The 13,961-nt window shown below is 50.0% G+C and overlaps 1 protein-coding gene across 1 annotated transcript in view; it reads left to right on the forward strand.

Annotated features, from left to right (window-relative positions):
- The window catches only part of PLD2 (phospholipase D2), a 372,737-nt gene that overhangs the window by 314,690 nt on the left and 44,086 nt on the right, over positions 1-13,961 (forward strand). The window contains exons 19-21 of the mRNA XM_078670622.1: positions 2,183-2,287; positions 3,924-4,012; positions 12,254-12,367. Of these exons, the coding sequence (XP_078526748.1) occupies positions 2,183-2,287; positions 3,924-4,012; positions 12,254-12,367 (308 nt within the window). The remainder of the gene's footprint in view (positions 1-2,182; positions 2,288-3,923; positions 4,013-12,253; positions 12,368-13,961) is intronic.

A 13,961-nucleotide genomic window follows, 5' to 3' on the forward strand; every position in this document is an offset into this window, starting at 1 on the left:
GCATATGGCCATGTCTGAACTGGGGTGGCGGAGTGAGCTAAAGAATGATGATGGATTAAACCCAGATCCGTTGACTGGGGGTGAGTGCTTGCAATGTTCAACACTCCGTCCATCAAAACCTTTGGTTTTGCTTTGTTCGTCCTAAGTTGGCAGGGTATACCCAGACGTGGGTCCCTTGCTCACTTTACCACTGGATTCAAGATAGCCTGGCTGATGAGGGTTATGAACCTGAAACCGGTCCCAGGATGCTTGTTTCCGGTCCAGGGAAGACATGCCTTTGCAGTTCGGTTTGGACTGTTCCCATGTGTCACAGGGCAGACTGATTTGCATATGGCCATGTCTGAACTGGGGTGGCGGAGTGAGCTAAAGAATGATGATGGATTAAACCCAGATCAGTTGACTGGGGGTGAGTGCTTGCAATGTTCAACACTCCATCCAGCATACCCTTTGGTTTTACCATGGAGGTTGCCATTTTGATTGAAGTCGATGCTCTGATGTCATCCAGCTTCTGGGAACTGATGTCACCCAGCTTCTGGAAGTGATGTCATCCAGCTTCTGGGAAGTGATGTCACCGGCAGTGCTAGAGAAGCTCCCTCTGATGAAAGGATCTCTCCTCATCTGGGCCCTCTCAGACCCCTCACCTGTAGATACTTCACTTAACGACCCCATGATCCTATAAACCGGATTCATCATCCGCTAAGAATACCACAGCTCTTGCAGGAGGCTATTCGCCCAGGCTGGTGTGACTCTGTTTTCATGGACCAGTAAATAAGGACACAACCAAGAAACACACATGATTCTGGCAGAAAAGGTGGTAGCGGGATGGAATTTAGCTCAAGAAGGGCAAACCTTGATCAACAAACCAGCTATTTATTTAAAACTTAGAGGTGGACTCCAGTCTAAGTTAAAGGCGGGACTGACGCTGATCCACTGATCTGGTTCTCAGAGGCCTGAAGCAGGTACTTAAGTGGATGTGACTTTAAAGGTTAAGCCTGAGCTCTGCTTCTGAAGTGGAAGCGTATATGATGCTGATGATGTGCACGTCAACGCAGGTATCAGCCACGACTGTGCAGGTACGGCGAACGGCGAGTCTACTGCACCGGACAATGTTCAGTTAAACTCTTAAGAACATATGACGTGTGTGCGGCTTCTTCCTCTGCTCTGCTAAGCTCTGGAGTGAACTCTGAGGCATCTGTATGTTAAACTAGAAAGGGCTCCATGATGTTCACATGGTGAGAGCAGATGCTCTGAACACTGACGCACGGCAGTTGTGGGCATCATGAGGCGGGCGCTGCCCAAACACCGACACCTTTATACTGAGGGCTTGTACGTCTACTGCCTGAGATATTGTGGAACATTTGGCTAGTCCAGGGTCCCAGCCCATTGGTCGACATCTCCTTCATCTTAACTTGCACCACATTCCAAAAGCATCCTACTTTACCGCTACAAGACTCCCCAAGAGGTCAGTGGATTACGCCGTCATTTTACTTGGGGCAGGAGTACTCTCCACGCCGATCTTTCTGTTTACTGACAGATTACACTTTTTGGGTTGCTGTCCTGACTATTTCAAACCAATATGAAGATGATGAAGGAAAATTCTTCTTATTGCATGCTCGGTTAATTAGTGATTTTTAGGACTATTTTAACCTAAGGGATACCAGCTACTTTCAACGCTTGATTGAATATAGGGTTTTTGTGCCAAATTGCCCTTCTTTGGATTTTGATTCTTTTCCCTGATGAAGTCTGAGGTGATGTACCTAGACGAAACACGTGTTGGCTCAACCTGTGGCTACTTGTGATACTGATGGAATAAAGTACACTGAACCTATACATCAACTTGAATAAATCATCACGAAAAAGGATCAAGAAGATTATTAATTGGACTTTTTTACTTTGTTCTGTGAATGTGGCTCAGGAGTTTATTATCTGCTTTCTTCCACAGAAGAGGCTTGTTCACACTTTGTTTTTCTCCACAAATCCTTTCATTGCCATGCCATGCATTAAGACACCGGATTAAAAAAACAAAAACAAAAAAAATTGGGGTTGTCATCTCAACCATGTTGTCCGCAAACACCCGAACATGTGTGCAGCTTCCACTCCCTGGACCTGTTGAACTGGTTGAGCTCTGTGTGTGTCACTGGTTCTCTGTGTCTTGAAATGACGTTCCACTCTCTCTTCACAGGTGCTGAGGTCGGTGGATCGTTGGTCCGCAGGGTCGTCGGAGTGCTCCATCCTCAATGCCTACATCGCTTGCATAAAAGAAAGCCAACACTACGTATATATAGAGGTAATGTAGCTGAGCACATAGATAGGTTTGGGGTTTGTGGAGGTGCTTCAGGGTCCTCGGTTTCTAGCTCACAGCCCCTCTGGATAGCAAACACACACATGGTGATGGGAGGAAAACTTGCAACAAGCGTACTCCACTGTGCCCCCCTGACAGAGACCCACCACCTCTTGTGTCTTAGATGTAACGCCCTAAGTGGCCAAGGGTTTGCCCAGACGCAGGTCCCTTGCTCGCTCTTCCATAGATTCCAAGCTATATCGCACTGATGAGTCCATTTAGACCGAAACAGCCTGGGGTTGCCTGTGCTCTTTGCCAGAGGGGTCTGGCCTGCCAGCTTGGGATGAACCATTCCTATGAGCAGCAGGGTCAGTACTGATTTACATAAGGCAGGCCTTTGTCTAGAGTGGTGCAGTGGGTGAAAAATGGTGGGATGAAATTCTGCTGAGTTACTGCCGGTAGTAGGACTATTTGCAGCTGTTCCTGCAATCACCTTTCGTGTGTTTGCTGTGGCGCCCTAAGTGGGCAATGCTTCATTTGTAAAATAATAAGTGCTGGTGCCAAAGTTTCTCTCAGAAGCGCCAGCCAGAGCTGATGAATTGCAGAATTGTGGAATACCGCGGCTACGCAGTCTAGATTACGCCTCTCGCCTCTTCTTCCACCACTGGGCGCTCCCTGCCCCTTTATTTCATTATTAAACGCTTTTTTTCATCCCTGCCTTCTTCCTTTCTCACTGTTTTTCATTCTTTTTTGACTCCTTTCCTTCTTTTTTTTTTCCTCTTGCTGTGGGTCAAAGTCTGATGAAGAAAGGTAAGTGCCTGTCCCCAAAAAAGATTGTTTCTGGACACACCTGTAGCCACCGGCTCAAATGAAGCACTGAACATGTGCTCCTTGCTCACTGTGACACAGGATACAAGCTACACCTCACTGACGAAGCCTAAGATGGGCGAAACTGGTGGGGCGTTGTGTGTGTGGTCACTTCTGGATGGGGTCTCACCTGGCAGTTTGTGATGGACTGTTCCCATGAGGAGCCGGGTCAATCCTAATTTGCATAAGGGGGCCTTGGTCTGGAATGGCACCGTGAGTGGTCAGAATCCTACACAGAGCAATTGCTTGTGGTTATATTATTTGCAAGCAAATCTCCCATCACCTTTTGTGTGTTCGATGCGACGCCCTTCAAGGCTGGGACTGGGCGAGATCTTCATGGAAGAGAAAACATTAGTTGCTCCAAAAGGGAGTTATCCTGCCCCCAAGATCCCCTGTGAACCTGTGCAATGTCCTGATTTGTCCTAAGACAGCAGCTCCAGCGCCCTTCTGCCTTCATCCACTGTGCCTGAGCCATGACTGGTTGGCAATGCCATGCTTGCATCGTGATAAGCCTGCTTCATTGAGTCCCACACTTGCAGCTGCCAGTAAAGAGACTGGAGATGCCAGTGCAGAATCCAGAGTAGCTCAGGGAGGGACACTTGAGCAGCACCGAGACGAGAGTCGCGTCTCGCTGACAGAGGTTAGACTAGTGAATATATAAGGCGTGTTGAGATGCTGGTGTGAGCTGGCACACCGTTTATTGATCTCTTGGTACCTGCTCCTGTCCTGGCACAGTAAGTCTGTCTCACCAGCTCTCTGTTCTCAATATTTCCAGAACCAGTTCTTCATCAGCTGCGCAGATGGGAAGATGGTCCACAACGAAATCGGGGACGCAATTGTGGAGCGGATTCTTGAGGCGCACAGGTGAGTCCAGGATGAGCGGCGGGAGGGACCCTTTATGAGGAAGTCTCTTTGGCAGGGGTCTGCCGGGTTATGGAAGCTGTGGGGTCTTCTGGGCGGGCTGCTGATGGGGTGGGAAGCAGCAGTCTGCTCACTGGGGTATCTTCCACAGACGACTCTGCTTCGCCTGTGGAAGCGGGAGGCGGGGTACTCCATATTCCATGAGGTTCTGATGCTTTATGGTGCCAAATAACATGGCAACGTCACAAATGTTCACCATTGTAGTGAGCTCTGTGAAAAGTTGGCCTGGTATATGATGTTCACTATTCTAGTGAGCACCTTGCACCAGTCCAAACAACCCTTATGGTGATGGTTGTAATGTCAACCTTATAGACAAGCTATCCTAGTGGTCAATCAATCAATCAATCATAGCATTTGTATAGCGCGCTACTCACCCGGAAGGGTCTCAAGGCGCTTGGGGGAGGGGGTCCGCTACTGCTCTTCAGGTCTTGAGTTGTTTCCTGAAGGCGAGATGGTCCTGTGTCAGCCGGAGGTGGATGGGGAGGGAGTTCCATGTCTTGGCTGCCAGGTAGGAGAAGGATCTTCCTCCGGCGGTGGCTCTTCGGATGCGTGGTACGGCAGCGAGGGCGAGGCTTGTAGAGCGTTGCTGGCGGGTGGGTGTGTAGAAGGTCAGGCGGTCATTGAGGTACTTGGGGCCCAGGTCGTGGAGAGACTTGTGTGCGTGGGTAAGGAGCCTGAACGTGATCCTTTTGCTGACGGGGAGCCAGTGCAGGTCCCTCAGGAGGCTGGAGATGTGGCTGCGTCGGGGGATGTCCAAGATGAGTCGGGCTGAGGCGTTTTGTATGCGCTGGAGTCTTTTCTGTAGTTTGGCTGTGGTTCCCGCGTAGAGCGTGTTCCCGTAGTCCAGTCGGCTGGTGACGAGTGCCTGGGTTACCGTCTTCCTGGTTTCGGTCAGGATCCAGCGGAAGATCTTTCGGAGCATGCGCAGGGTGTTGAAGCACGACGAGGAGATGGCGTTGACTTGTCTGGTCATCGAGAGGGAGGAGTCCAGGATGAAGCCCAGGTTGCGTGCGTGGTCAGTTGGTTTGGGTGCGCTGCCCAGGGCGGGGGGCCACCAGGAGTCGTCCCAGGCGGAGGGCGATGGTCCCAGGATGAGGACTTCCGTCTTGTCTGAGTTCAGTCTCAGGCGGCTGTTCTTCATCCACTCTGCGATGTCTTTCATCCCTTCGTGTAGGCTCGTTCTGGCTGTGGCGGGGTCATTGGTGAGGGAGAGGATCAGCTGGGTGTCGTCGGCATAGATGATGATGTTGAGGTTGTGTTGGCGTGCGATGGCTGCGAGAGGGCTCGTGTAGACGTTGAAGAGGGTTGGGCTGAGCGATGATCCTTGCGGTACGCCGCAAATGACTTCGGGTGCCTCGGATCGGAACGGGGGGAGGCAGACTCTTTGTGTTCTTCTGGCGAGGAACGAGATGATCCACTCCAGTGCCTTTTCTTGGATACCGATGTTGCTGAGGCGTTGAACTAGGGTGCGGTGGCAGACAGTGTCGAACGCTGCAGAGAGGTCCAGGAGGATGAGGGCCGCTGTTTCCCCGTTGTCGAGCAGGGCTCGGATGTCGTCAGTGGCTGCGATGAGGGCGGTCTCGGTGCTGTGGTTGGCACGGAAACCAGACTGCGAGGGGTCGAGGGATCCGTTCTTCTCGAGGAAGGCTGCAAGCTGTCTGTTGACGGTTTTCTCGATGACTTTGGCAGGAAAAGGGAGGAGCGAGATGGGGCGGAAGTTCTTGAGGTCAGTGGGGTCCGCTGTTGGTTTCTTCAGTAGGGCGTTGAGTTCGGCATGCTTCCAGCTCTCCGGGAAGGTGGCGGTGTTGAAGGAGGAGTTGATGACGTCCCGGAGTTGGGGTGCGATGATGGAGTCGGCCTTGTTGAAGACGTGGTGGGGGCAGTGGTAGCATGGACAAAGCAGTTGTAGGCTAAACTCAAGAGGGCATGTGAAGCCAGCTGTTTTACCATATGCAATCCCTTTAATACCAAGTGAAAGGACACCACACAGGTTGTATATCAAAATATATATGTATTTATTTCGAACACAATCCTCTGGACTCTTTATGAGGTCAGAGGCACCAGCACATAACAAGATACTTAATCAAAATACAATAAGTTGCACAAAATACAGTAATGCCCTAGGGGCACCTCGAACCATATAATAAAATAGTGGTATAAGAACCACGTCACAAACAAAGGAAAGGCCTAGGGCCTGGACAATCGCTGGGGCTACGCTGTACTACCAAGGGATAGAGAGCAGGAGGCCCACGGGATGCGCGTGCAGTGTCTTTACACGCACGCAAGTTACCATAGAGTTAGAATGGGAACGAAAGAAATGGAAACTAGATCTTTTAGGAAACTTCCGGATGTACTAGGGAAAAGCTACTTGAAACTAGGACACTAGGATAGTCAATACCCACAGGAGTACCGAAATACTCGCGTTACCTCACCCACAGGAAGCGGGTGCATAGGTGTCAAAGTGTGTCGGGTTTCGTCGCTGATTCCTATGGAGCCTTGGAGAAAGATGCTGCAGGCGACCAGGCGAGAAGTGTCCGGGTGGATCCAAGGACGGATCGAGGATGAAGAGTACCTGAAAGCAGAGGGGACAGAGTCTGGGTCACTAGCCAGTGACCAGGATGAAACCAGGAAGAAACCAGGCGATGTCGCGAAGCAATCAGTTGATGTCGTGAAGCTTGTCTCTGCAGCCACGTGGACCAGGAGGTGTCAACGATGACCAGGAGCTGGGCACGGACTGTCCCACAAAGGATCTTGCTGTCGGCGGTGTCGGTTTCCGGATTGGAGTCAACAAGCCTTGGCAAAGGCAACCCACGCAGAAACGGAAGATGGCTTCTTAATCAGACCAGCAAGGTCTGATGGGCTGCTCCTTTTCAGGGGAGCAAGGGCCAGTCTGGAGCAGCCAGACCAGCATTGTAAATGAAAGGTTTCATTGTCACAGAGGCCACTAGCCAATGGGCAAGTGACCGGACAGACGCGTCGAGCGGGAAAATGCAGAAGGGCTCTTCGCAGAACTCGTGGAGTGCTGATCTTCGGTGCCGTTGGTGCTCGGGGCTGGGGCTTCTCAATCCCCAATGCACAACTTCGAAGGTGCCTCAGAAGTTGCACGGAAAGCAATTCGCTGGCTTTCCAAAATGGCCAGTCCCACGTCTCGCGTCGCCTCAACGGGTCTCAGCTTTGCTGTGGCTGTGTATTGGGCTGAAGGAAGTCTGTCAGTCTGGGTCTTGTCAGGCTCTGTACTCGGGCTTCGGCAGAAGCATCGACAAAGCAAACCGTTGATCGCTTGATGGTGCCTGCTTGTGCAGGGTGGTCACCCCTTGACCACAAGGGAGATTCTTCAGTCTTCTACGTCGAGTAGGATGTCGAAGGTCCAGAGTTTCGTATCAGAGTATCAGTCAGGATAAATCTAAAGTCTTGGGACTCCGCTCCAACCTATATACCAAATTTAGGGTCTGGATTACCTGCTAGGTCCCTCCTATGGGTGGGACCCAGGAAGGGGGTAGTTACACCCCTTTCCCTTTGTCCAGTTTCGCGCCAGAGCTGGGGCTGGAGTGCCCCAGCACCGGTTTGAACTGGACTATGCATGGGACACCTTGTGTGCCCCAGGCAGTGTCTCATTTCATTCAGCCCTCCCTGCCCAAATACACTATAGCCTGTCTGGGGTGGTGCTAGCACCTCCCAAGACAGGAAACCTATTGTCCAAGCCTCCCTCATGGAAGGACTCCCAGCAGCAGGAGGTCAGACTTGTGTCTGTGGCAGCAGCATCCATTTTGTGATGCTGAGGCTCTGGTTAACTTTAACCGTTATTAGTAGGAACAACATGTCTTCTCCCTCTAGAAGGGTGGAATGCTACCCCCGTCTCCAGAACTGGCGAGGGGGTAGTATTCCAAAGCGTATGACACCTTACACAACATGTTTTAATAAATCCAAACCAAAGATAGCATTTAACCGCGAGGTTCATAATGCACTTAAGAGTATATGGTATTGCTATATCATATAACAGCTATAAGGACATGGTTCCGAAAGCTGCAGACAGGCTCAGCTCAGGCTAGAGCACCATCTCACATAAAACCAAGCACTCTGCCTTCAGGATTGTTAAGGCCTGCCATAGGAGTGACTTATAGGTGCATATGTGTCTATATATAAGGGTAGGTATAGGAATACTATACCTAAGCAAGGGGTGATTACACGACCTTGCCCCAGCTGAGTGATCAGCCAGTTTTGTCAGTTTAGATGTCCAGCCAGGGGTGGCAAAAGATATGCTGCAGCCCCTGGTAGGCCTTGGGTGCACCTATGCCCTGTGTACCTATAGTACACTGTACAGGGATTCATAAGAGTGACCCAAATCCCAATTGGTGGTGTACCTAAAATACATGGTGTGAAATTTAGAGAGAGAACAGCAGGGCTGTGGGTCTGATTAGCAGGCCCACAGCCACATTAAGTCAAAAACCAGTGAAGCAAAAAGCAAAAAATGGGGTGACCATAGGAAAGCAGACCCTACTCTCCTACAAGCTCTATTTTGTTGCCCGTTCTTTTTCGTTTTTTTCTTAATGTCTTGTCCAGTGGAAGGGGTGGGGCTGCTGGGACCCCTCCTCCGTGGACGTTACGGGCCTTAAGCTCCAGGTTTAGAGGTACAGATGACTCCGCAACATGGCTAAGGGTAATCTGCAGCCTGAGTGCCAGTGGTTGCGGTACCTCCAATGGGGAGACACTCCATGCCTGCATCTTCCTTCACACTCACCAGCCCAGCTGGGACTCCATACCGGTGCACACGTCCATGTAAGTGTTGTGCCTCTTGAATCTGTGAGTGCCCGCTTTCTTCTGAGCGTCACCCAAGCACCAGTGCTCATGTGTGATAACCTATGATGAGGCGAGAGGCAACACGCTTCACTCCGGAGCTGAAGATACATGAAACGTCACCCCCATCTTGATGTCTCTGCCCTGGTTCATGACTGTGGTCCACCGTTGCAAATGTAGACGAGTGGACACAAGAACACCTCACATGCGTTGAAACATCTATTAGCATGGCGATTGGTCAGTCAGTTGGGTAATCATGAGTGTGAGTCACTGCCCCCCCTCCCCCAACCATCTCTGACAAGTTGTCCACCCAGTCCCTGGGGACGCCTCTCCCGGTTCCAGCTGACAGACACCGAATACTGAGGAACCGCAAAACATGCCACACACATATGGAAACATGACATCAGGACAAGGAAGAGGCAGAGTGAGACGCACTAGATGCACCACCCGCATCATCGTTACAGCCAGCGGCATTATTTACAAAGCCATCACAGCCAGGACTGACCCTCCCTGGCTGACGCGCACGCCGCCTCTGCTAGCTGTCAGCACGCCAAGGACACCATCAACCTGGAGACTGAGAAGTGTAAGAAAGAAAACAAATAGGACCAAGTACAAGAGAAACTCAATATATCTGGTGGGAACCTGGATCACAACCTATTCAAGAAGCAGTAGGTCACTAAAGCCTCAGTTCCACACTTGGTCTGAAAAAGCCCCTAGTTCTATTATTACTAAAGAATGAATGCCTCAGAACAGCAGGCCTAGCGAAAAACATATCTCTTTATTATGAGGACCACTTATTAACAGAAAGAAACCTGCTTCAGAACAGCAACTAAAGTGCTCTGTACTCATGTACTGACAAATCACCAAAAACTGTATGTGTCTATATGAATAACTGCAAGCTACTTGGGTTCATATAGTACATTGTGGTTCACATATATGGATATATGACACCGTCTCATGGTTTAAGTAAGGACCTAGTCTGTCACGTTACTGATGACGTTTTGACCTTATTACCCATTTCAAAGGGCATCATCTGGACATATTTCTTTGGCGAGCACATCAAACGTTATGCTTTAAGACTAAGCCACCCCCTAGCCTTATGTCAGTGGGACTCACTGGACACAATACTTTGCTCTGCAGTAACTAGTGACAAAAGGATGATTTGTCTTTCAACTTTGAGGTTCTCCCTCTCTTGAGGTCTCTCAACTCTTGTAGGACAGAGACCCTCAAGAGCCTTATTTTGCGGATGGCGGAATGGAAGGTGCCGCTGTGCGCTGTCTATCACAGAGGCTGACCTATGGAGCAGCTCTGGAGTATGTTGTAGCTACTTCATCAACCATTTAAATCCAAAAAGCGATACTTCATCAACAACGTAAGATCCACAAAATTATACGTCATCAACAATGTAAGATCCACAAAACGATATTTCATCAACAATGTAAGATCCACAAAACGATATTTCATCAACAATGTAAGATCCACAAACCGATATTTCATCAACAATGTAAGATCCACAAACCGATATTTCATCAACAATGTAAGATCCACAAACCGATATTTCATCAACAATGTAAAATCCACGAAACGATACTTTGTCAACAATGTAAGACCCACAAAACGGTGGACTTGCAAAGTTGTATAAAGTCAAAGAATATACCGGTTAGAATACATTTATAATGTGTAAAATATGGCAAATCCTATATGAAAGAAGTCATTCCAAGGTACTGTGAGCAAGGTATCTGCCTTCATCATCTCCGTCCTATTTAACAATTTGAACAGAAGGTTGGCGCTCTTCAGAGCTCTGACAATTCCCCTCTCTGGGAGTAACTGGCCAAGAAGAGGGTAGGGCGAGCCACGTTTGGCTCTTTGGATACATGAGAGTTTATTTATTTTGGTTTCGTAGTGTGCTTGATCTCATAATGCACCTGTTCATATCTCGCTGTAACTAGGTAGAAACATTGTACAGGCTTCAGAGTAGGAAAAGAAAATGCAGTTTTCGATGGATTGATGGAGTCTCCTGGAATGAGGCGAACGCCATCAATCCTCATATTCAGATTCGATACCCAGAAGGTTGGATTTATCTGTGTGCTTTCTTTAAGGGTTCGGTTGTAAGAACTTTTTGCCAAACAGAGGTTGTTTCGTTCAATCCCCTCTTGCGACTGGTGGGGGGGGGGGGTCGAAGGTTGGAGCCCCATAATTCTAAGGATCTCCTACAAATGTTAGCCGCTAGAATGGTCATTATGGGGTCTGGTGTTGAAAAGCAGAACACGTTTCTGGGCAGGATTTAATGTGGAGACGGTATTTCAAGGTATGCCGGGTGTAAGCTTTTATAATTCTATGGCAGCACCCACTGGGAGCCAGGTGGGATAGGCTGGACACAAGTCAAACGAAGTCCAATGTATTGGACAACCTCACGCACAGACCTCCAGCAAACAGCAGTAAAGATGGTTAACTTCAACAGCCAAAGTCAGAACATGGAATTCCAAACACAGGGGTAAACTAATATAGAATATATGCATATAAAGTAATACAGATTGTATGCCATTATAAGGTTCTATTATAAATAATGGGGTATTCCCAAATGCCCCCTGGACCTGGGGTTCAGTTATTATAAAGAAACAATGGTCCTGGACCAAATATTCAAGGAAGAGTTAGATCAGCAGAATTATCAACTTATTTGAGCTTGCATTAATCAGCTCACAAAGGTCTGTTAATCGTGAAAATAACTAAAACAAACAGATGTGCAGAAAAATGACTAAGTATTATTATAATATATTTATTTAGTCATTTAAAGGAACAATCAATAGAGAGTCACGAAGGTAGGAGAATGTTCTAGGGAACGTGTAAGAAAGAGTGCTCAAGTGTATACATGGGAAACAAGAGAGCTCAAAGTGTGTAGAAAAGTAAAGGGCATATATTTAGTAGACTGTACAGAACTGATGGCCAATAAACAGTTATATGCAACCTTGCCATATGCAAATTATTCATTTGAATTATATTTTCTAACGTTGCAAGGAGAGTTTCCTTAAGGCTGTAAACAGGGGTAATGGGGAAGGGGAAATTGGTACAGGTGCGGTAGGGGGTAGCGTCGACGTTTCGATCCGGCTTATCGGCAAACAAGGGACTTTAATACCTCAGCCATACGGATCTTCCTTGTCCTGGGAGCCTTTCTGAAGGTGTCCAGATTGGCCATTCACTAAAAACATCATTAATACCAGAATTGTGTTTTATTAAAATTTTATTTAACAGCAGCAATTGATTAAAGCTGGGGAAATGCTCAGGTTGTGCCAGTTAGAATCCATTTGACCGGGTTTGTCTTGTCCCTTCCTGAAACATTACTAAAGCTGTAATATGTGAGAACCCCCTGTTTTCTGCGTTTCTGTTTTTCAGGGCGAATAAGAAATTCCGGGTGTTCGTGGTCATCCCGCTCCTGCCCGGATTCGAGGGGGACATCTCCACAGGAGGAGGGAACTCCATCCAGGCGATCCTGCACTTCACGTACAGGTGAGGGCATGGGCTGGGGTGACGTGGTGATGCAAGAAGAGCACACGGAGCAGGGGAAGGGTGTCCTCGAGGGTGGGTGGACCCTACGTAGGCCGAGCTCGACTCGGATACTACAGTCGAGCTCGGGTCAGTGAAGGAACATCAGGCTGGGACCTCCCGTGGACAGCACCGTGGGCAGGGGGCACGTGGGATGCACCGGGACACCCCCGTGGGAGGGAGCCACGCGCTGTATACATATTATTATTATTATTAGTGCAAGAACAGTGCAAGGGGAAACAGAAGGGTGTCCTCGAGGGTGGGTGAACCCTACGTTGGCCCGCACTCAGGGACAACTGTAACCAAGAGAGCCTGTGGGGAAAGTGACCCATGGGATATGTGAAAACCCCCTACTGTGAGCAGGGGAAGGTGTGGTGGGGGTCAGGGGAGGGGGCTGCACACTCAGGGCACTGCTTACGTGCTGGGATTGAGATGGAGACCGCTCCACCAGCTTGAGTGCGCTCAGAGACAACTGTGACTAAGAGAGCAGGAGGGGAAGGTGACACGGGAGAACCGTGAGCAGGTGAAGGTGACCCAGGGGAACCGTGAGCAGGTGAAGGTGAGCAGCAAAGGTTGAAGCACCCACAGGTCCTCTCTGGAAGCATCAGCTGAGGAACGCCAGGCATAGTGCAGGCCACTTCGGTGCAGAGGGTCCCTAACCCCCCAGAGGTCTCCAACCCGTCAAGACCCCCCTATTCTGCCAAAGGCCAAGGAAAATCTCTAAGGTATAGGAAACTCGGGGTCCCCTCATCACATTCTGCAGGGGGGCTCATCATTATGCGATTATGCGCTACACCACTGAAGGAAGGAACGGATGGCACAGGCTCTGGAGCGCCCAGTGACAGCACTGTGAACAGAGAGGTGAGAGAAGAGCCCCAGGAGATTATGTGCAAGAGCGGTGATGTGAGCAAGCAAAGGGCAGGCTGGGGCGGGTGCAGCACACTCAGGGGGTTGTCTTTGTGCTACGGCCATTGAAGGAACAGCTCTGTGTTCTCATGGACTGCTCTGGGCAAGAGAGCGGGCGGCAGAGCGCAACAGGGGATGGTATGCCAGAGAGGAGGAGGCAGAGTGCAAGAGGGGATGGTGTTCAAGAGAGCGGGCAACAGAGTGCCAGAGGGGACTGTGTGCAAGAGAGCGGGTGGCAGAGTGCCAGAGGGGACGGTGTGCAGGAGAGCAGGCAGCAGAGTGCCAGACGGAACGGTGTGCAAGAGAGTTTGCGTCAGTGTGCCAGAGAGGAGGAGGCAGAGTGCAGGAGGGGATGGTGTGCAGGAGAGCGGGCGGCAGAGTGCCAGAGGGGACGGTGTGCAAGAGAGCGGGCGGCAGAGTGCCAGAGGGGACGGTGTGCAAGAGAGCGGGCAGAGTGCCAGAGGTGACGGTGTGCAACAGAGCGGGCAGCAGAGTGCCAGAGGAGATGGTGTGCCAGAGAGGAGGAGGCAGAGTGCAAGAGGGGATGGTGTGCAAGAGAGCGGGCGGCAGAGTGCCAGAGGGAATGGTGTGCAAGAGAGCGGGCGGCAGAGTGCCAGAGGGGATGGTGTGCAAGAGAGGCAGCAGCAGAGTG

This window comes from Lissotriton helveticus, chromosome 12, assembly GCF_964261635.1.
Source record: "Lissotriton helveticus chromosome 12, aLisHel1.1, whole genome shotgun sequence".
Taxonomy (NCBI): domain Eukaryota; kingdom Metazoa; phylum Chordata; class Amphibia; order Caudata; family Salamandridae; genus Lissotriton; species Lissotriton helveticus.